Raw genomic sequence first — 22,474 nt, 5'->3', positions numbered from 1 at the left:
AACGGGTGTCTCCAATAGCCCAGGCTCTTTAAATCGACAGCAAAAATCAGTTTCTCAACCTATCGCGTTACGATTTTGTGCAGCGCTGCCCACAGGTGGTGCATTTTTTTCTATAAAATTTGCAAAGATTGAACTTACCTGAGGAAAAAGTAAAAGAAAAGAAAAAGGCTTAACTCCTATGAAAATGGAGCGAAGCCACCGGTCTTCATAGGAGTTAAGCATTTTTTTTTTTAGTTTCCTTTTTTACTGTTTCTTGCGCACCTGGAGCGTTTGTTTACCCCCCGAACGCGTCCACGTGCTCTTGTTTACCCCGGCCTCGACCAATGACGGCGTGCGCTTGGCTGCCTAGTCATCGCGCGTTCCCTATGCTACCCTCTGCCCCTCCTTACGTTCCGATGCGCCAGATTCACTTCGGAACACCTGTCAAGGTTCCTAGACGGGCATTACAAACGAGGCTTTACCGACATCCACCAGGTGCTCTTTGATAGGCATTTAATTCGTTTTAAAATTCCCTTTTGTGGCTTTTTTTTTTTTTAACAATATATGATACTGCTTCTTTGAACACGAACAGAACAATAAATAAGCGCCGAAAGTTTGTTGTACTATCCCTTTAAAAGCCCAAAGTTTGCGGAGCGCCACGATTAGACTTCGGCGCCACGGGCGCAGTGTCGTCGTTGCGAGTCCAGCCGACGAGTGCTCCGTAAACTTTGGCCCCGACCTTGTGTATGACGAGCCTAGGACCCCTGTACTTGAAATAAACCGCAAATCGGCATTTTTTTTTACGCGCGCGATTTGTTTAGTGGGTGACAGCAAACTCACAAAGACAACAAGCGCCGTGACGTTGCATTTTTCCCGCTGCCTGATTGGCTCCAAAGAATCGTAGCGTGGCCTGCGGTCGAACTTAATAGCGAGACGGATTATATCGATGCTTCACAAGATGCGAGCGAGTTTGCCCACTACCATCATATGAAACAAACAAACAAACACATGTGAGGCTTAGAACGTGCAGTCTTTTAGGAGCCCGGGAGCTACCCTAAATTCCTCTATAGTGGCATTCCACACAACAACTTAGCAAAGAGCCTAGACGTATGTTTCCTAAATTTAGTGTCACACGCCTTTGCATTACGCTTGTGTTACCTTCTAAGGAACACATTTTTCTTCTGGAACCGTAGCCCCAAGCAGATTCCGTAGGGGTGTGAAAAGAGTGGTGGTGGTTCGGATCGAATACTAGTGCAGCTTCACCCACCGCTCCGACGCTGTACGGAAAGCCGACATACGGTGGGCCCCTGGTACTGTGAAGGCCATGAACGACGCGGCATTTGCAGGTTATGTCCACCTGGGCCCGTGAGAACTTCCGACACAACCGAGACGAGCCGATCCGTTGCTTTGGTAATGAATAAGTTATAGCCTCTTTATTGAGCAGCCTCGTTCACCGGAACTGGTTGACCAGCTTATGGACCTTGCAGTCGCTCCTCAGCTGAACGAAATTGACGAGCACACTTCTGTCTAGACTTGCCTGAAACAAAAAACAAAACAAGAGTGAGCAACTCTAGGATAAAAGAAGCTTGGATCGCTCGCAAATATTCCCAGAGATAACAGTCACAGGTCACAGTCAGCCTGCATGACTATGAAAGTGTCTGCAGCAGCATTGGTGGTGCCAGATCTAACAAATATCACTTCATGGAAAGTTTGTTCCAGTTACACACCTCTAAATGCTCGACAAATACCAAAATAATAGGAACTTACGTTGTTATTTGCATTAAGAACATTAATTTTCTAGACTCCATATAATAAGGGGTGCTTTCTAAACTTTAAAATTTGCTAGAAAAACAAAAAAAAGGCCGTGAAGGCTACACTAGCGCAATCTGTGCAGGTGAGTTATACGGCCAGGGAGACATAAAGGGCTAATCGTCACGATGAGTGGAATTACCTAGAATCTGTTCAGCAATTTTTTTAATTATCGTAATATCCCGAGAAATGCCCTACCCCCGAAAGAAACGTAACACATCCCCTATTCTTGGCATGATTTGCTATTTCTTTTTAAACATTGAAAGAAAGCCCACTTCTAGTAATTGCAGGGTCCTGGCCAATGATGACTTCAGCAGAAATGGTGTTACTCAGCCACGACCGGACATAAGCAAACACTGCTGACTGGGAAGGTTTGTTCATCGGTGCGATGAACGAAAGACAACTGACCTTCCATTTTAGGTGGGTTGTCTCCCCGGATATTACGGTAGTCAAAAATGAACATATGGTTTCAATAGAAACTTGCTAAGCTTCATCAAAAACCAGTAGCTCAGTAAAATTTAAAATGATTTAAAGCGTATGGAAAGCACGGTAGTGCGCTAAAGTCGCCGCTTGTGCAAAAGGTGCAAAGCTGGCAGTGTGGAAACGCATATGATAAGAGATAGAAAAAATCATGAGCTATTCCACTCTGAGAAGGTGGATGACCGGCGAAGCTGTTTAACACACGACACAGACCCGCCCCGAGGAGACGGAGGAAACTAGACACGCGCGACGGGACCGCCACCCCGGGAGAGCGGAAGGAAAGGAAGTTAGGCTCGCAAGCGCTTGGAACGACGACAAAGAGAGGGCAATGCGAGCGTAGACATGGCCTACGCGGGTCGCACAGCGGCAAATCTTTGATAAACAGTTATTATCTACCTGAGAGTCTACTGATCTTGGAAATGGTGTCTATTGATAACTAACCTATTGAATAAGACTATTGCTAAATTACGAAGCATCAAGGGAAATGCAGAGAATCGTGTTCCACGTGCCGGCGTCTGCAGCAGTAACTATTCTTAATCAAAAGCCTAAAACAAATGGCCTCTTGCAAGTGCGTTGGTCAACGCTTTATTTTGGTTCTTTACTTCAAACTTTTTATACCGGGAAGGCATGCGCGTGCGGCGGTGCGAGCGTAAAGTTTTTAGTCACCATACACAAAAAATCCACCGAACCCTAGCCATAAACAGCTTCGCTGTAAAAAATGCACGGGTGTGTTTTCACGTTCGGAGCCTAGTGCCCATTGCATGAATGGCAACTTTAGTGCACCACCACACTTCCCACGCACTCCGAGTCTTTCTAAAATGATTTAGTGGTTTTCGATGATGCTCAGCAAGCTGGTAATTGGAACGATTTGTGTATCTTCACTCATTAAAAAGTTAATTAACAAATTATGGTTAATTAACTGACTTATCCTGACGACCAACACCCTATATTATGCCCCCTGGCCGTATAACTCACCTGCACAGACCACATTCGTGTAGCTTTGATGGCTTTTTTAAAAACATTGTGTAAAGCCTAAAGGCTCATAGGCACATTCGCGTTTGAGCGCGGTGCGTTCCGTAGCGGCAAGCGGACGCGTTGCGTTGCGAAGACCGCTTGCGCCAAACTTGTACGCACAGTTGCGTTGACACGCAGTCAACCGCAGTCAAGAGCCAATAAGAACGCGCTATCGTCGCTAGTGGCTCACCAATAGTAAGCGAAATCCAAGGCAACATGGCGGCGCACGACGACAGCGTCGAAGCGTTCGATCTTGGGACAATCTCGCCGGCTTCCCCGACGTTTTGTAAAGCTTGAACCATCGCAGCCTTGGAAAATACAGTCTTCAGCGCTCCCCAAAACGAGAAAGCAAGCACTGCGACCGGCGAACCGGATACGTCTCGCCGAGTCGGCTGGGTGGGGCGAGCGAACACGTCAGCCCTCTCCTCTTTCAGCTTCTGATTGGTCGAACGCGCCCGAACGCACCGCAACGCTTCGGAAAGTTGAACGAGTCTCTACTCGCTTGCGTCGCGCTACCGAGCGTTGCGGGAAGGCGCGCGTCGGTCCGCAAGCGACCGCGCCTGGCCGCAAGGACTCCGCAACGCACTCAAACGCGTTCAAACGCGAATGTGCGTATGGCCCTTAAGACAGAAAAGAAAAAAAAAACACCCTCTATACATTTTTTTTTATGCACCACCGCTAGTCTTTTGCATTTTACACACTCTTGATTTCACATGATTGAGCAATGCCCATGAGGACAGATACCTATCAGGTACTATCTTCAGTCAGACAAATATCAATTTGTTACGCCAAATTCTGTTAAAAAAAATCTAAAAAGAAGGTAACACCTGGACACTCTTCCGGTTCCACGGTTTGAGAGTTTTTCGGCATGATGCTGCGTGGGCATGGCACGATGTGGCGAAGACATTCCTTCGGGTGACGACACTAGATCCTGTGGGCTCCACTGAGCTACGGTAGCCTCGATTCAGCTCCTGAGACATAGTTCATCTGTCTATCGTGGCTTATCCTTCGCCTCCAAGGTAGTACAAAGAAGCTTCTCCCCTCTCCTTTCTGCTTGAACCTTTCCTCTCTTTGAGTTTCCTACTAACTTAATCATGGGACCGTCTCCAACAGGGGGGCACCGGTTCTTCGAAAAGTGGTGGATTACGACAAACTTCAACGTCACGTAAAATGTCGTTCGGTTGGGAGTTCAAGTGTCTGCATTGTTTTGTTAGAAACAATTTTGTTAGAAAGCCCTTTAAGCGGACAATGCCGCGCCGTCGCGAGCCGAGCGACGGTGCCTGCGTACCAGTTGGTCGTCCCGGCAAACGTCCTTGAGATTTTCCGGCGCCACCACGAGCAAGTTGCAGAGGGCGTGCAGCACGTCAAACATCTTGTCCAGGGCCGGGATCTTGAACTGCTTGGCACACTTGCGGTACTCGTTGTGGTCGCAGATCAGGATCATGCCACCTGCGCGAGAATGGAACCACCTCAGCCACGCGGGGTTTAAGTCAAGTACAGTAAAACCTCGTTAATTCAACCCCCGCTAATTCGGAAATTCGGATAATTTGAACTGCCGATCCGGTCCCGTCAAACGTATGTATTAGTCAGGGGCAGCAAACGCTCATTAATTCGGAGGGAACGCGGCGCACTATAGTTAATTCGGACGAATTCGGCAGGTGGCGCTAGCTACCGTCTGTTCCAAAAGGCATGACCGCTATCCATCTGAAGTGCACACATGGTTTTTCCGGTTTTCCCATGGTTTTTCGCTCTTCCGGTTCTCCGTGTTTCGCACCAGTTTTGCTCTTGATCGCCGTGCTTCAGCGCGTTACTCTCCTGGCACGGAAGTGGCAGAAGCATTGCTGCAACGGAAAAAGGGTAGCACAAGTGACCGACGACCGGAATGGCAAAATCGCGACACGCAGGGCTATTGTTCCCGAGCGTGCCAATAGCGAGAGTGACAGTCACGTTTTATGCCTCAACGCAGGGATCCTAAAGCCCGCCATTTTAACAACTATCCTATAGGAAGTATTCACTGGCGGCCATATCCGTGTGCGCTGCTGCTGAGCGCATGCTGACGGCGAGCTTCCGCAGTCCTTTTGGAGCGTGCATTTAGCACCATCAAGGTTGCCGGTCTTAGCAGGCTATTAATGCGAGCTTGTTCTGAGCATGCGCTCTAAACATCGCCCTCAAATATGGCGTCCAGCGAATACCTCCTATCCCTCAATTTTTCGCCGGCCACCCCCGCATTGAAAAATGCAACGTGACTGGCATTCTCGCTATCGGCACTTGGGAAAAATAGCGCCGGGTGTCGCGATTTCGCCGCTCCGATTACTGGTCAGTTGTGCTACTCGTCTTCCGTTGCAGCTGTACTAGGCTAAGAATTTAGCGACGAAAGTGGAAATACTGAGGGCCTTGAAGGGAGGCGTCTCTCGACAAGTGATGGAAAGTTGCGACGTCAAGAGAAGCACTTTGGCCACGTACGTAAAAATTGTGGCCGATATCCTACGGGCTTTCGAGAGCGAGAAGTTCAACGCGAAAAGAAAGCGGCCTTGGAAAGTGGTGCACTCGAAACTAGAAGAGGCCTTGCTGTGCTACATTGTCAGCGCACGGGATGCGTAGCTTTGACAGTGCGAGTGCGGTGAAGCACTCGACCGCGTTAAGAAAAGTTGCTGTCTCCACCCAAGTGTCGTCCAGAAAGCAGGCGGTAATAACAGATTTCTTCTCAAAATAAAGGTATGTCACAGGAAAACGTTTTCGGGCAGCTTTCTTTGTCCTTTCGATATTTCGACTTTCGGATAATTCGGACATTTTTGCCGGTCCCACGAGATCTGAATTAACGAGGTTTTACTGTAGATGGTTAGAACACTCTTTCCAAGCACCAATACACCCGAGAACTCTTTCACGAAGTTGTCTGCACACATTTTCTGAACTAGACCGAAGGTTTTGTACTGAAGGTTTGCACCGAAGGTTTTGCACCAAAGATTTCGCAGTATTTGCTAGATCAAATATAGCTCGTGGTGAAAACACATTGCATAAGAAAATAGCAAATATACTAAGCAGACTGGAGGTGAGCCAGGGCTGCTTGATAGAGGGTGCGAATGTGTTACCTTGTTGTATACAATCACGAGTCGCTGGAAGGCGGTCGGCCCAACTCAAACCAAAATGATATGATGGTTGCCGTGACAAAGGTTGCTTTAAAGGGATACAAAACCAAAATTTGAATTTCGCAAAATAAGGATGCAGAAACATTGAAATATTTCCGTGGTTCAGACGAATGGTCGCATTTTTTAAAGAGAAGGGCGTGATCAAGTGAGGACGACGACGTCACAATTTTTCCGGAACAGCTGAGAAGAGGGAAAGTGGCCTTGCACCTCTCCTCCTCGCTTCGGTTCACCAGCTTGACAGGATGAAGCAAGGAGTAAAGGGAATGAGAATCGTGACGTCACGTGTCTCGTCGGCCGCGTTCAATCGCGCATTTCTTATCCAAAAATACGGCCACCCGTTAAAGATATCGCTGTATGAGTGGCGTTTTTGGGTTTTGCAGCCAGCTCCAGCCTTGTTTTGTGAGCTCCAAATTTCGGTTCAGTATAACTTCAACTGTCAATGGTGGCTGCCTGTTGTGTTTCAGCGTGCTATCAACCTTGCGCTCTGGCTGGATTAGATGGCGACATGCTAGAACATGGCTTTTTCCCTCTGAGCCGTCTCACACAAAACATATGTGCAAAAAAACAAAAACAAAAAAAAAAGCGCAAGGTTGTGTTGTTATGAAAAGAGGCATTCGCAACTTATTGTGCCACTTTGTAGGAACTAAATGATTGGGGGTCGGGTTTGCCATCTTTCAACTGTACTCTTGAACACGAACGCTGTTAGAGCTAGGAATTCTGTGTCACACACAAAAACAAGCTCCAAGACTATAGAAACTTGCCCAAGCACGAAGTTACGCTCCCAAATTTAAGTGTGAAATGCACGGAAAGTGGCAGCTAATATTTCCAGACTCCTAAAGACAATCATTTTTTCTCTCCGAGATTTGGTGTCTTTCCTAACACCGGACTAAAGGAGTAATGAGGTATGTCTTTTCGCATTACTACATTTCAAAGTCATCATACTTTTTCATGAACATGCATTTTACTGGTCCAATTATCACAATAAAATTGCATACATCAACTCTGCATCCAAACCAAAAAAGAAATAACTGCTATATTACCTACAATGCAGCTGACATGTGATGGCAGATAGATTCACTCACCCACGGTGCTATACTGGAAGGTTTGGATGTGCTCGTAGATCGTCCGGTGGAACCGCATTCCGAGTTCCAGCAGCACGGCGTCCACGTTGGTCCCGTCCAGGGAATCGCGGATCTTGTCGATGCACTTTGTCAGGTACTTGACGACTTTAAGAGCCACCTGCCAATAACGATGTTAAAACGACGGTGCAATTGGGGAGAGCTTTAGACAAGTTTACCTTGGTGGTCTCTATGACGTCCTCCACTTCCGGCTTGAAATCCGTCTTTTTCTGCTCGGCCAGCAGCAAGCCTCGGACCCAGCCGATCACGGCCGCCAGTGACCGATCCAGCCCGGTGTCCATTTTAATCTCCATCTGCTCCGTCAGGTCTCGCTTCTTCTGCAGGCACAGGCTGTGCTCTGGTGTTGACCTGGGTCGGTGCACGTAACGCGCGACGACGCCCGAGGAAAGAAAAATTTACAGTCTGGCTGGGTCGGTACAAAAAGTCGAGCAAAGTTGAAACCGAACAAAGAAAATGCAGAATCAGTGCCTGCTCTTGAAACTTCTGTCATCACTTCTCACTCGACACAGATGGAATTCTCGCAAGCAGTGATACTATAATGTTGGGTACAGAAGTCGCCATTATCAGAAGACGAGAAAACCGTTTCAAAGACGTGTGGAATCTAACAGCTTGCAAGGTAAACAAAGTGAACCTGTAACTATATGTAGTAAAAAATAGTCCCCAAGTATCAGTTTCTAAAAAAATAATAAGCCTTTAAAGAAAAGAAAAGAAATGTGTTCGATCTGTTTGTGCTTGACAGAGGTCAAGATGACTAGGCCTTGGCCAAGACATCTTGACTTTGCATGCGCTTGTGTACCTCGCACTGTCAATATTACATTTTGTTCGGGACAAAGGCGAAAGACCTTATTTTCTAGTGGATTCCTAAACAACAGCTTCGTATTCCAATGTTTGAACCTGTCACGAGACCTCTGCAAGACCTCAAACAAAGTCGTGCAAAACTGCGCAGTGAACAAAAAAGTGTAACACACGGTCGATCTTGGCAGAGTGATGCCATTTGACGTTTATCTGCCCTCAGTCCCAAGTTTCGAAGAACTACAAACGAACGTCCTGGGAGAGCACGGAAGCTTCAGAGAGTCCCAACAATTCACTGAACCCCTTCGCTACGCACGCATGCCGGGCACTGCTCCGAAAGACTCACAGAAGTAGAGGAGCTACGCTGTTGTTGAACTGCTTCTCGAGGAGCTGGAAGATGGAGTTGCACTGTCGCACCGTGTCAAAGAAATAGATCTCCGGCTCCGCCTTGGGATCCGACACGGGAATGGCTGCAGTCGGCCAAAAGAGAAAACACGGGATTTCAGCGTGCAGGAACTGGTTTCGCAACAAAAATAACCCCAGTCCTCAATCTGGGTTCCTAGGCATTCAAGAATTCCCCAGATTTCCCCCAGGGGTTCCTGGGATGCTGAAGACCTCCCGGATGTCCCTAGCCCCAAGTTCCCCGTTTTCAATGGCGCATCTGTGCTACAAATCGATACGCATGGTAACCGTGAGCTAAACACCCCTTAGTGTCCGCATTGTAGTTAGAGTTCTGTGTTTCTGGTAGATACCAACAAACCCCGATCTGGCTTTACCAAAATCGGGGGAAATCAAAAAAATTCTTAGGCAGTCCTAGAATGAAAAAAAAAAAAAAAAAAAGAAACACAAAAAAACTTAAGTTTCACGGAAAGAAATTGCGATCTACAGCTCTATTTTGCATTGACCCGAAGCTGCCCCTTTCTTTGGGCACCAAGCCCCTTAACTCGTTTGACGTATTCTGTTCGGGTTCGGTCGTGGCCTGTCGCCCGACAATTGGGGAATGTCATGCCTGTGTCCTGTTCTCTTCGACTTAAGCCCCAATAAAAAAAAATCTTTTTGTCCAAGACCAAAAATTGACGCCAGAAAACACAAAATTGGTGGGAAGAAATAGACGCAGAAAGAAACACACACAATTTGAAAAGGAAGCGCACCCGAAAACGCAGACCCCTACTTATGAAAGGTGTCTCCCCCCAAAATTTACGGGGATTTCTTCGTCACAAAAATAAACTATGCGTCGCCGAACGCTCCTTCTCCATTCAAATGTAGTGCCAGCGGTCTCAACCAGATGCCAAAGCTCCAACACCAACCGTTATCTTACTAAAATGTTATAAGCGATTTTCTGAAATTTTTAATAGGAAAATAACAGCCGACAGAGCTCCCAAGTATACGGAGCTCTAAAGTGCCAAGTATCAAAAAAAAAAAAAAAATTGGCCTTTTTTTTTTATTGAAATTTTTGAACGAGGTAATGGTTAGTGCTGAAACTTTGGCATCCGATTCCGACCATTTGGCATCTGAAAATACCACATTTTGGCCGGAAAATGAGCGTTCAACAATGCATAATTTATTTTTTGTAATAAATTTTTTTTTTTTGCAATGCATTGTTGAGTTAGTGATGTCTGCAAGCTGCTTTACTACAAAAATGCCAAAAGAGAGAGAGGGTTCCTCAGCTGTGTTTCAAGGCAGGTAAGTGCTCCTCAAGGTCGACCAGTTTATGACTCTTGCTGCATTGCTTGGAAATGAGCAACAATGTCCTTTTATCATTCCTTTTATGCATCTTTTTTTTTCTTTTTTCTTTTTTTTTCTCTATTGAGAACACAGAGTTCTTAGGAAAATGGTCTCACCTCTTAGTCCAATCTCGAGTGCATAGTGCATGTGCTCGATGCACAGGCTATTGAGAAGAATCTCGAAGAGCTGGGCCACGCTTTTTGGAAGCTCAGTTGGCTTGGATAGCTGCAAACGCAAGACAGTGTTGGTTTTCCAACCCCTTTCCCGTTTACCTTTCGGAGTATGCATTACAGCAGTGAGGGACGTTAAGCAGTACCACCATGGTGAGGCAGCAGAAGAGATACAAGAGAAGAGAACCAGTAATTGCAGCGGTAACAGCGCAACATATATTGCGGGGCGGTTTAATGCACCACGATAGAGTAACAGAGGAAAAGTGAATTTGAACGGCATAAAATAAGAAATACACAGCACGCTGTAAAGGTATAGCAGTAAGAAACAAGCACGCAAACATAGTGGGTAGAACGCACACTGCTAAGAACAGCATAATACTAATAAAAGCTTAATTCCAAAACAAGGAGATGCAACAAGTGTCGACAAACAACAAAAATATGAAAACTCAAGAACACCGTCAAAGGGAATGGGAAAAATGAGCAGTCCTATACGTTAATTTGCCGTAGTCACAGCGAGACATTTAGGAGCACGGATAAAGTGTCGAAAAAAGCTGTGCCTACACACCAGCTGACACCTCTGGAAGGCCAGCTTGCTTTCCTGGAGGAGGTTGATGGCCACTTCCTCGGACAGGAACGTCTCTCCGCCAAAGTTCTCCACCGTCGGCGCAATGTTAATATTGGAGCGGCCTCCTAGCCTTGCCTGAAGGTCACGCCTCAGGTCGTTGATCCTGGAGAGAGGAAAACAATTTTAGGGGCGACGAGGTCGAAAGGTCTTCCGAGACAGACCCATGTTTAAAATATGTACAACTCGGCAACGTTGAAAATTCAAGGAGGAGCAGTCTTGAAGAAACAGATGTTATGGGACCATTGTACAGCACAGAAACCATGCCTTACATAATCCAAATACATCTGAAATTGAATTCGATTTATGCTAACAGGCACATTGGACTAAGGATTCTTGCTACCTAAGCAAGGATGTTAACCCTCTTGGGACCAGCCGTAGATTCCTAGGATGTCAATGACATCATCTGTAGTTGGTCACAGGTTAAGAGCCTAGTACAGGGGTGGCCAGGCTGACCAGGCCTAAAAGCCGCAAACGAAACCACGAAACTTCTAAGAACCACGGGGGGGGGCAAGTTTAAATTTTGTTCAGAGTCTGACTGTACGTATGAGTTCACAAGGCTGTACGGCAGTACGTATGGAGGTACAAGGCTGCCAAACCGCGAGCCGTACTTCATTCTGCCTGAAATCCCTTCTTTTTTTTTCTAGGGAAATGCGGGAAAGGGGGTCTCCTTGCGAGAGATCCGCGAGCCGCACTTGGACCAGCAAAGAGCCGCATGCGGCTCGCGAGCCGCGGTTTGGCCACCCCTGGCCTAGTAGGTGCTCCACCTTGTGTACTACGAGCTTTCTGCCTTTGATGAGACTTCGTCACATGGCAGCCAAAGCCCGGCAGAAGGTGACACACCTACCGTTATTTGCTTACGAGCGTGAAAAATAAAATCTCATATTATCCGGGTTACACGAAAACCAACTTTCAAACTGTGTTAACGAAGTGTTGGTCCTTCACTTGTTGAAAACAGGACCATCCACGGGTTGCCGACATGCAGGAACCTTGCCGGCATGTGAGGCGGACTCACCCGCCGAACTGGAACTGGCGCTTGTGGTGGTTGCGCGAGTCGTAGTAGCGGTTTAGCACGCTTGTGCACTTGTCCTTGAGGTAGTGGGTCTCGATGGACAGGTACGGATCCAGGTGTTTGGAGAAGATCTGCCGAGTCAGCTTCTTGAGGAAGGCCGGGTCGCTGCCCATCCTGAATTTGGACAGGTCTGCAGACAGCTGCATCGTCCTGCAGAGTGTGTTTTTCTGATGTGGTGCCGAGGTCCCCGATGTGGTGCCGAGGTTACCGTTGTGACACCGATGTTGTACCGACATAGCACCCATACTGTTCCAACACAAGACCATTATAACATTATATATACATTGGTTACGAATGTCAGTCCCATCTTGGACAGGTATGCGGCCAACGTTACCTGCGTTTTGTTGATGTGGTACCAATACGAGACAATTGTAATGCCGATGTTGCGCTGACATTTCAACGATGCGGTACCAAGCATACCAATGATGTGGCACCATCTTGCCAATATGATGCAAACATAAGGCCACTGTAATGGTATAAATGTCTGTTGTCTATGTTCTGCCAACATTTTAGAAATGTGATGCCAATGCTGTGCTGATGTGCTGCCAACACAAGACCACCGTAATGGTGTACATACCAGTTACTGACACCGTGCCAATGTGAGGTTGATGCCATGCCACATACGTGCTACCAGTGACGCTAGCAAGTGTGGATCACATTTCAATATGTGCAACCAACTAGTACACCAGTTAATTTTGACTTGGTTACATTGTGACAAATATTTTGGCATCGTCATACCAACCTTTGTTCACTGCGGTGTCAAAACGCCGACACTGAAATGTTGATTACAGAGTTACCTCTCAGTTAGAAATGCAGCCTTACAAACTTAAAGGGACACTGCAATAAAAAATATACTGTAAACGACTTAATTTTCGCGGGCTCAAATTTTCACGAATTGGGCCAAAGATGAAAATTTTAAATTATTCGCAGGTTCTAATTTTCGCGAATCAAGTGTAGCTTCTGTAGCATTGACATACTGCCCGAATCGTTTGCGGGACATATTTTTCGCAAATTGTAGGCAATATGCGAAAATTAGGTTCTAGCAAAAATTTGGTCGTTTACACTAATTTTTTTCTAAAAAGCCTAAATGGGACACATATTTAAAAAAAATTTCCCCACATTTCAGTTTTTAGCAATATTTACATTGTTTGATGCACTTTAGGTGGAAAACAGGGAGGCTGCAGCCTGCTAAGCCCCGCCCCATGCTTACACCGTGCTGACATTTCTCATTGGCTGGAGAGACGATTGACGTGTGAAATGTTGGTTGTAAAATTGTATGTACCTCCGTGCCGCTACAGTATTTTAATTGGCAATTTTTTTATGCTTGAGAAACAAATAATCTAGATAAAGTCATTGTTGTTTTCAAAGGTATCCCAAGATTGCCTTTTCCGCATTGGTCTGAAACGATGAAAACAAGGCTGCCGGCTTCTGCGGAGTACATGCTCAACGAGCGCAGCTCGTCAAGCTCGTCTATTTTTACGACGGCGAGTCGTTTTGCGTTCACCAAAGTGTTTAGAGAAAGACCTCCTCAACCGACGTGGTTTGTGACAAACAACTATCGCACACACCATCGGAAGCGCTGTGCGGATGCTAGTTTTCATAGCGGCACTGGCCCAAGCACCTTGTGTCACCCATGTTGCTCAATCTGGCTTGATTTGTTCGTTTGTGCATGTTGATGCCGAATAAAGATCTTGGTTCCGGTAAAAGCGGCTCCGCCGCTTCGTGAATTGTGCAACTGTCATGACTGCAACCATGGTTTCAATAGCCGAGAATATACCTCCACAGGTAAGAACTTGCGAGCCATTTGGCCGAAGGCAATCTGGCGTTCGGCTCGCATCAATTCAGTCCAGGTATGTTCCCGTCATTTCGCTTCGAAAGGCAAGTAGCTCTCAAGTTTTGCAGTGCACCTGGCCTGACAAAGTGAATATTTTTAGGTCACGTTTTAATTGCGCGTCATGACACTCACTCACCTTGCTTGCGGACGCCACGCGAAAAAAATAACAAGAATATGGAAGCTCAAATGACGGCATATTTATTTTGTTGCTGTTTTCAATCCTCTTGGTCGCTTTTTACCACACATCGACAGATGTTGACAGACGCTGGTATTGGACCGTCGCTCACACATAATAGAATGCTCGAATGCCACCTTCAGTCTTGCCAGCATTGTCGAATTTTTTAGATCGGGGCGGAATAGCAGACGGCCAAAGATGAAAACGGACGCCGACGCACAGTTTTCACGTGAGCGCCTCACGGGCATCGCCGACAATACTACCGTGCGTCTGCTCGCACGACTAGCAGGTGGTGTCAAGGTGCCAGACTAGCTGCACCGGATGTCGCGAAAGGGAGACACTAGACATACGAGCATGTTTGGTCGAGCAGCCAAGCCAATCCAGTAGCTATGGGCAGGACCACTGATCTGTAGGCGGGGCTTAGAGCGGGCCGTGACCTCCACCTAAACCTCGTCTAAGGGAGTAAATATCGCGCAAAAAAGTTAATTTTCCCCGTGGAAACACTAAGAAAAAATAAATATGGGTACCAAAAAAGCCTAAAAAACTATCTTTTCATTGCAGTCTTTCTTTTCAGACAAACCTCAGAAAGGATGTATGCTGAGCGACTCACTTGGAGTAGAGCTCGTACAGCGTCTTGAGATACTTCTCAGGATCGTTACGGTCACTGAGATTGGACTGGATGTATTCCTGAAAAAGAAAAGCACCTAACATTAGAGCTTTGCCGTTCATGCATCCACATACTTACAATCAAATACTGAATGAATTCTCATCTCTGATGAAGCTGTTTTTCTGGGTAAATATCTTCATGGCGAAAAGTACAGAAACATAACTCAAAATTGCAAGATCTGAAGGAAATTCTAAGCCATGCTGTCAATATCTAAAAAAAAAGTATAAAAATTAATTCCTCAGGTATAGACATCTACATGAACTAAGATATACATAGGTTACGATTAACATACCTTTTCACAAACAAGTCTAGTTTCAACTACCTACTACTTTTAAAATATCCCATGCTGTTGAAGTGTGCTTAAAATATTCAATCAAGGTTCACTTCCCAATGAGGACAAGATACTGGTGCAGTTCCATTTCAAGCAACACTGTTTATGGCCGAGTTTGAGGTAGCCACAGTAGTACATAACAACAGATAACACTGATATCAAGAACTCGTCGATACATACGAGCTTCGCCAACAGGATTTTGAGACAAAACTGTAGCTAAACCAGCTCTAGTGGCAATGAAGCAAAGGGACTCACTTGCAGCTTGCCATTGTAGATGTTGCAGACAAACTTGCACATCACCTGCTCAGGGTTGGTGAAAACCTCCTCTATGATCTGCTCACAGCGCTCGCAGAGCGGAACAATGTCGGCAAACAAGTCCTTCTTCAGAAAAGCGCCCTACAATAAAGAGTATCCTTTAAAGCACTGCAACCTACCGTGTGTGGGAAACATTTCAAAACTTACGGAACAGGCGGAGCTTAACTCACCATTTGACTCTGGTCGATGAAAGTGTCCACGCAAGTTGAGTAACCCTGGAAGAGAGAGAGACAAGGTAATGTTGTTTCCAGGAATGACATAATTAAGACTGCCAGAAGTTTCGATGCATGAGGCCCGGGAAGCTATAAGAAAAGAAACAGGTGTGTCTGACCTGGCATCCTATGACATGTAGTCAACTACAAATAAGATCAATAATCGACCCCCAAAAAATCTCGAAATTTCACAGAGATGCTTTTTGACTGCCATTTCATCAATACGGGAAAAAAGAGACACTACGACTACGCATCACTTGTAAGTGCATGTTACCATCTTGCACCATCTTTTGCAGGGCACCATAACTACATAGCCGTAGGTGTTGTTTCCCCCTCCAGGAAGCACTGCTGTCGCCGGACTCTTCTACACTTTTCATAACTGACTAGGGGTGTCGCGAACTTTTGTCGAACCGGATTTTTAGGTCGAACTTTCGGGGTTCGACTGGGTCGAACCGGTTCGGAACTTTTCACCAGATTCGACCGGTTCGACTTTGTGGACACTGTGGCCAGACCTTGATACAAGCATGTCTAGGGTTGGAGAACTTTTTTTTGTATGCGATGGGTTATTTTATTTTATGAACAGTTGCAGTTAAAAGAAATCAATTCTTATCACTGAAGAAGTTAATAACTTAATTTTTTGTACTGAATTAACTCAAAGAACCAATCAGCGCTGCCCTTGATTCATCACTTAGCCATCATCATCCAATCCGAAGCCAACTGGTCAGCCTGTCGCGCGTGCGCACACGAGTCGAACCTCAATGCAAGGTTCGCCGAACTTTTCACTAAAAGTTCGAAAAAGTCGAACCTGGTCGAACTCGAACCGCGGCCGGTTCGCGACACCCCTATAACTGACTCGGAGAGCGAGGAATTTGACGGTTTCCCCGAAGCAGCTTAATCTAGATAGGCAAGGCAATGAGAATAAATCTTTTACAGCATGTGGTTGATGTTGCCAAATTCAGCCATGGCTCCATATTCTTTTGCTTCAGTCCAATAACATTGAAAGGTAAGTGGGCCGGTACACATGCATTGTATAAAATTTTCTCATGTCTTAGTTTTCATTCGATGAGCATTTTTTATCTGTCAAGCTCTAGCCGTGTTGCTACATGTAAAAGGAAGGATTGCAGCTAGCTGATCTTTTTGCGGTACCAAGAAAGCGTGTCAAGATTTATCTTTCTGCCTGTGTGTTTATGCATGTGTTGTCTCTGCGACTTGGCCTAAGCTAGGCCTAATGGTCCACAGCTTGGTTTACAAGTGCGTAGCACATTAAAACTAATTCGCTCATCACACATACACTCAAATAAAGTCGACTACCTTCTCATTTTGTATATTTTACATCCTTTTGCTGCGAAATACATACTTGATTGCCCCTGCCAGACAGTGCCGTGCTATGGGCGTTTCTCGCGAATCAGAACGTCAACGTTGTTGCACGTCAAACGGCACATGTGAACAAGCCCATTGTGCGAAGCACAGAATTCGCGATACCAATGTTCATAAAAAGAACAAAAATTCATGTGTGAACCATGCACAGGTGCGACTTGAACAAAAGTGCAACTTATATACCAACTTTTCTGCGAAAACGGCTAAATATACGGAAGTGAGACTTATAGTCTGGAAAATACGGTAGCTAGAACTAATATATTTATTACAAAAAGCTTAACAGTTTACAAACTGTTACAGGAAACCTAACAATGTTCCCTAAAAACTGCAACAAATAATCTAATACTGTAGTCATTACTAGAAAACTGTTACAAGAAACCTTGTACTCTAAATCTACTACACAAACCCAAAAAGAAAAAATACTGTTTGAAAAGAAGCTAGTATTTCGTGCATTCAGGGCAAGGAAAAAAAATTTACATCTCCATCTTCCATTTGTTCAAGATCCTTCATGCGGCATGCCATAGCAAAAATTACTAATACATCAATGTGAGTAATCTCATAGGCACTGGGAGAATCGGAAACCTTTAAATGCTCCTTGCAGCGTAAATACCCGCTTGCTGTTAGACACCTTGGGCTGCGACACCGATTGTGTGCCCAGCTAATACACAGGCACAACCGTACAGATGCTAAGGCAAACCTCGGGTGGGAGACTCACCCTGAAATGCGACAGGACGGCGGCAACTTCCCGCATCACCTCCTTATCGCCCTCATGGTGTGCCCTCACAAATTCTGCGGTCAGGGCCTTTTCGATCTCGTTGTACTTGTGGGCAATTCGCTGGCGGGCCTTGTCAAACCTTGGAGTCGGATTCAACGAAAGACTTGTACAAGCGAAACAAAACTTCCACCTGCTAGAAATTCCTTCTGCGTCTCGTGCCGACGAACTTATTGTTCCACAGCACACGTTACAAGTCGTGCGACATCCTCTTTCATTTTGTGCCTGTCTCTGTCACAACAAAGCTCCTCTTTAAGATTTTCCTATCAACTCCGACTCCCACCGGGCTTTACCTCAAATTCTAGCTACAATGATTCGACATCAGCACTCCTGTCCCCTTGCGTTAGCTGTGCTTCACTGCGCAACAGCCAGATACCGCCGTGAAAACTGACTCTTGACATTCACTGCGTAAGTTACTGTCTCAATTAAGGTGGCGTGTCAAAAGGTACCAAAGTGTCTGCGGCGATCCACAACGAGACCGCATTGAATGAAGACCCAACATACTTCCCGGATGGAAGTTCCTGGGCAATCAGGTGGAGTTTCTGAATGATGTCCGCCGCCTCGTGAAGCTGCAAGGGACGCAAATGGAAGTGTCGCTCAATTGCTCTGCTTTCTCCAGAGTTGAAAAATTGGGCTCTGTCAACAGCACAGCACCTACGTTTCATATGTTACCGAATGAAACAGTTTGTTTGGACCCTTGGCAAGAAATACTCCCCTTATCGATGTCAGCCTGCCAGTTTTAACATCCACTAATGTTTCTTGTCATTACTATCAGCCAAACAGCAATAATATGAACAATGACAACTGCTTCATGCAGCAAAAAGTTAAAGGAAGATCCATTGTTGGATTCTTGATGAATGGTTTAGCATGACCCTTGGGAAACACCACACACGTTCCCATTTTGGGCACGCTAACATTGACCCCTTCACTTTTTTGTTTTGGCTTTCACCTTTGCTTTCTCTGTATCTTGCTACCTCTTCTTGGCTTCGTCACGGGGTCAGTGTTAGCGTTTCCCAAGAGGGGACGTGTGTGGGGTTTCCTAAGGGTCATGTTAACGCATTCCATAAGGATCCACCAATAGACCCTCTAATTTTTTCCGGCTTCAGTCCCATGCAGGTCCGCGTCGGCTTGCTGCTTCTTGCACCACATTTCGGCCAGCCAAGCTAGGAGCTGCTTCCTCTCCTCTGTCACGTTCGCCCGCCTTGCACGCTTAGCAGCTGCATCCACTGCCTGACGCTGCTTTCGCCGTTCACCGGCTACCCATGCGTGCCTCGGTGCCCACCCTGTGACGTCGCCTCCCTATCACCTTTGTCCTTCACTACTCTCCTCCTCTCTATGCGGCGTGCTTCCCTTTCCACTGTTTTGTCCGCAGACAGATGCCTCTAGGACAAAAAGAAGGAGGCTATCTATGAAATGTCCAAGGTGTTAGTGAAACAAATAAATTGGTGTATAATTATACAGCAATTCAGGTTTTCTTGCTAAAGTTAGTGAGGAAATTATGTGTTATACTTTTACGTCACAATTTCTTGGGGGAAATTTCTTTTAATGCAACCCTAGCCCTTAACAGAATCTGTGTAGAACACTGAAAAGAGTGCGAGAAAGATATAATGTGCTCGCCACCCTCACCTTGTTGGGGTCGTGAAGCACGCTCGCCGACGCCAGCCCGTGTTGCTGTTCGGGCGGCCCCAGAAACTCCGCGAAATGCTTCATAAGCTTCTGTGCCTCGACGGCTCGCGAGCGCGGCGTGTTGACGCTCTCCAGAAGATCGCCCAGGTGAACGACCTTCATGGCCACGTAGCCGATCTGTGCATCCAGTTCCTTGTAGGTGGCATACGACGCCTGGAAAAGGAGGTCAAAAGCAATTTGAAGCACACGCTCATTCATTTCATTGGTTTATCCATACAAATCGTTTTGCGCCCGAATAGCTTTCGGGGACACTCTGCAGCTTGCTTTGCTTTTATTGTCCATGGGATATTATAATGTCCCTTGAACATCTCATGAAAATCTATACATCGTAATAATGTCATAAATATCTACAGACGTCCATAGATCAATATATGGCATGGAAAAAGGCGGTCGCACCTCTGTCTAAGTAGTCGACATCTACCTTGATTTGTTTTTGTCGTCCATGGGATATTATAATGTCTCTCCAATATTCTATGGATGTCCATAGATCATTATATATAGCCATAAATATTTATAGACGTCCATAGAACTGCAAGTTCCATGTAAACTGTATGGAAAAAAGTTAGTTTCCACATTCATCTAATTTGCTTCCGCTTTTGTCATCCATCTGGGCTTACAATGCCGCATGAATATTCAATGAACGTCTACACATCGTTACAATGTCATATATATCTGTAGATGTCCATAGAGCTACGAGTTCCACGTAGGCCGCACCTTGTTCTTGTCCTGTAGCTCAGAGACTTTCTGGCAGTGGCGCGTCTCCTCCTCGCGGCAGATCATCTCGAGTCGCTCACACTTTTTCTGGGTCATCTCAAAGAGAAGCTGGAGGTCTCTGATGCCCTGCTTGAAGGCCTCCTGCAGCACACTTGGGTCAAATGTCTCGGGGTCCATGTTGCCCCCGAGGCTGCGCCATGCCAGGCGCTCCACAAAGTCCTCCGGACTGAAGGACTCCTGACATGTCAGGGCAGTGAACGGTTTCAGTTTCCATCCTCCGAAATTCATTCAGCATTGGCATTCTACATTGAACTCTGCAATGTCAGGTCACCACAGAAAGCCGTATGCTCGTACCCGTAGGTTAGCAATGCCTTGCAAAAGGTTAATAGATACATGCGTGCGCATGAACAAACAAAACAGAATGAAACTTGAACGCCGGAGTGCGTGGCCTTCTATGTAAGTTGCGCTGTCTAGAGGCGATAAAAACAGCCGTGTGGAGAGGGGTATGTGAGGTTGTGCACATCACAGGAACGGCACACTCTTGCAGCCAAGGAGGTTAGAAGTACTAGAAGAGGGCACGTTGCAATATTGGTGAAGCCTAGTCATAAAAAGTTTAAACGATGTTGTGGCCAACATGACCGTAGATCTCTCTGGCAATTGGTGCGCGTGACATGTCACGTGTGAGATGGATGGTTGATTGTAGAAGCACTCCTTGCAGGCTTGCGCGCACTCCGTCCGTTAGGTTTTATCAGATTGAAAGCTAGACTGTGGTGTATTCTAGTACTCCATGGCTAGACGAAGACTAGCTACGGTCACGTGATCTGGTCACGTTTACCCTGGTAAGTGGGGAGAGTAAGGAGGAAAATGAGAGAGGCGAGGCGTCAAGGAAGCATGGCTTGTGGAGCTACGCGGCTGTCGTCATGCCCTCTCCTACCCTTCTATCCTCCTTGCTTGCAGCCCCCCTCTCCGCCACAAAGTTTTATCAACCTCCAGGTAAGCATGTAGCAAAAGCTACGTGTTCTGGTGCTCACATTTCATTTTATTCCGATAGTACATGTATACAAAAAAGAAAGAAGATGGACGGAGGTAGGAGTGGTTTAAGATAGATGAATGGCATGCATAGTATCATCCTTGCAGAGCTCTGTCACGGTTTATCACCTATACTCCGCTCACCCTTAAGCCGAGACTGCAGCCAAAGCCACAAGTGCGAGCTAGCACGCACACTCCTGGATTCGAGACGCGCTTTTCTAGTGCGAGCGCTCATTTCCTGGAAGAATGTTTCAAAGCCACAATTTCTCGCTCTCGTGCTTGCGGCATTGCCCGCAGTCACGATCTTTAGGGTGAATGGAGTATGGGGCACTAGCTGCGGGATCGTTTCACAGCAGGCACCAGAGCTGAACAGCTGGGTTTGACCGTGGTTGCAGGAACGGAAGATTCCCGATGTACGGGGTCCATAAACCAGCTTTAGTTTCAACGCCTCTATTGTAACTGACGGGATGAGAACGTAGGACAATCGAAAAACCTCCCTGCTGTTCTCATCCTGCTAGTGACGGCAATTCAATTTGGTATTCTACGCACAGCGTTTTTTTTTTTTCTTTTTTCTTTTTGTTAGAGTGAGGACGTCAGGGCCTTTCGGCTGTCCCGCCTCCGATGTCTTACGAGCTTCGACGAGCTGCGCGATGCTGATTAGAGGTAGGTATACTTCGTTTCAGCTTCGGTCCAGACGCAGCCAAAGCTACAAGCGCGAGCTCCGGACTTTCAGCATCCCTGCCTAGCACGCGCGCTCGTGCAGTGCAAGCACCGTTCTTGGCCACATGCTCGCGCTTGCAGCACCGGCTGCGTCTGGACCGAAGCTGAAACGAAGTATAGGCTACTTCGATGCCGATGAAAGCAAGAGTCACAAAATCTATGCCACTGAGGCAGCGATCATCTTATTAAAAAAGTTTCACGTTCGCATTAGGATAAAAAAAATAATAAAAAAAAAAATAACGATGTTAACACTCTGTATGCACCTCGCATCGTAGCACGTATGGAGAGAGAACGAACAAGTAGGTTCAACTTGATAGGGAGGTTTTCGTCCTCGGTAACCTCAATAAGCGCCAGTGTAGAGCTTAAACTGAAACTTATTTAAGCATGCGAGTGACAAGCGATTGTCGTAATTTGTTTAATAGAAAACAACAACAACAAAAACATAAGCCGCACACGTCCGGCGTCCGGTGCCTCTTTCGAAATATGTAGAGGCACACAGTTCGTTCGGACGAACGCGCTACTCACTTGTTCGAGTTCGGGAAGGAAGTGGGACATGTCTGGTGATTTTCGTCGGGTTTGACATGCAGTTTGTAAACAGCGGAACTGCTCGGGACTTCAGCGAACGACGGTCAATTTGTGTGTTGGGAAACGCCGCAAAACACACCCCTACGCCGCCATCTTTGGTGACAGGACT

General features: G+C 46.3%; 1 protein-coding gene across 1 annotated transcript; it reads right to left on the bottom strand.

The window, feature by feature from the left end:
* Positions 1-1,381: 1,381 nt before the first annotated feature.
* LOC8029984 (exocyst complex component 5) lies at positions 1,382-22,463 on the bottom strand. Its single transcript, XM_029991762.4, has 16 exons — positions 22,306-22,463; positions 20,032-20,268; positions 19,258-19,470; positions 18,136-18,200; positions 17,575-17,713; positions 15,441-15,485; positions 15,211-15,351; positions 14,568-14,644; positions 11,892-12,098; positions 10,820-10,982; positions 10,201-10,309; positions 8,706-8,829; positions 7,726-7,915; positions 7,511-7,667; positions 4,571-4,731; positions 1,382-1,516 (listed from the first exon to the last, which is right to left on the bottom strand). The coding sequence occupies exons 1-16, from the start codon at positions 22,333-22,335 to the stop codon at positions 1,430-1,432; spliced, it is 2,145 nt and encodes a 714-aa protein (XP_029847622.2). The 5' UTR covers positions 22,336-22,463; the 3' UTR covers positions 1,382-1,429.
* Between the last annotated feature and the right edge of the window lie 11 nt (positions 22,464-22,474).

Source organism: Ixodes scapularis, unplaced genomic scaffold (genome assembly GCF_016920785.2).
Source record: "Ixodes scapularis isolate PalLabHiFi unplaced genomic scaffold, ASM1692078v2 PGA_scaffold4__175_contigs__length_147842914, whole genome shotgun sequence".
Taxonomy (NCBI): Eukaryota; Metazoa; Arthropoda; class Arachnida; order Ixodida; family Ixodidae; genus Ixodes; species Ixodes scapularis.
The sequence above is the reverse complement of the archived record's forward strand: the minus strand, read 5'-3'. Positions and strand labels throughout refer to the sequence as shown.

What these genes read in the sequence shown, in the direction of transcription:
- LOC8029984 (XM_029991762.4), bottom strand. Translation starts at nt 22,335, where the DNA reads ATGTCCCACTTCCTTCCCGAACTCGAACAA. An exon ending in TCTACAATGGCAAGCTGCAA is followed by an intron (nt 14,645 to 15,210) that starts GTGAGTCCCTTT and finishes TTTCTTTTTCAG; the next exon opens with GAATACATCCAGTCCAATCT. An exon ending in CCTTCCAGAGGTGTCAGCTG is followed by an intron (nt 10,310 to 10,819) that starts GTGTGTAGGCAC and finishes TTGCGTTTGCAG; the next exon opens with CTATCCAAGCCAACTGAGCT.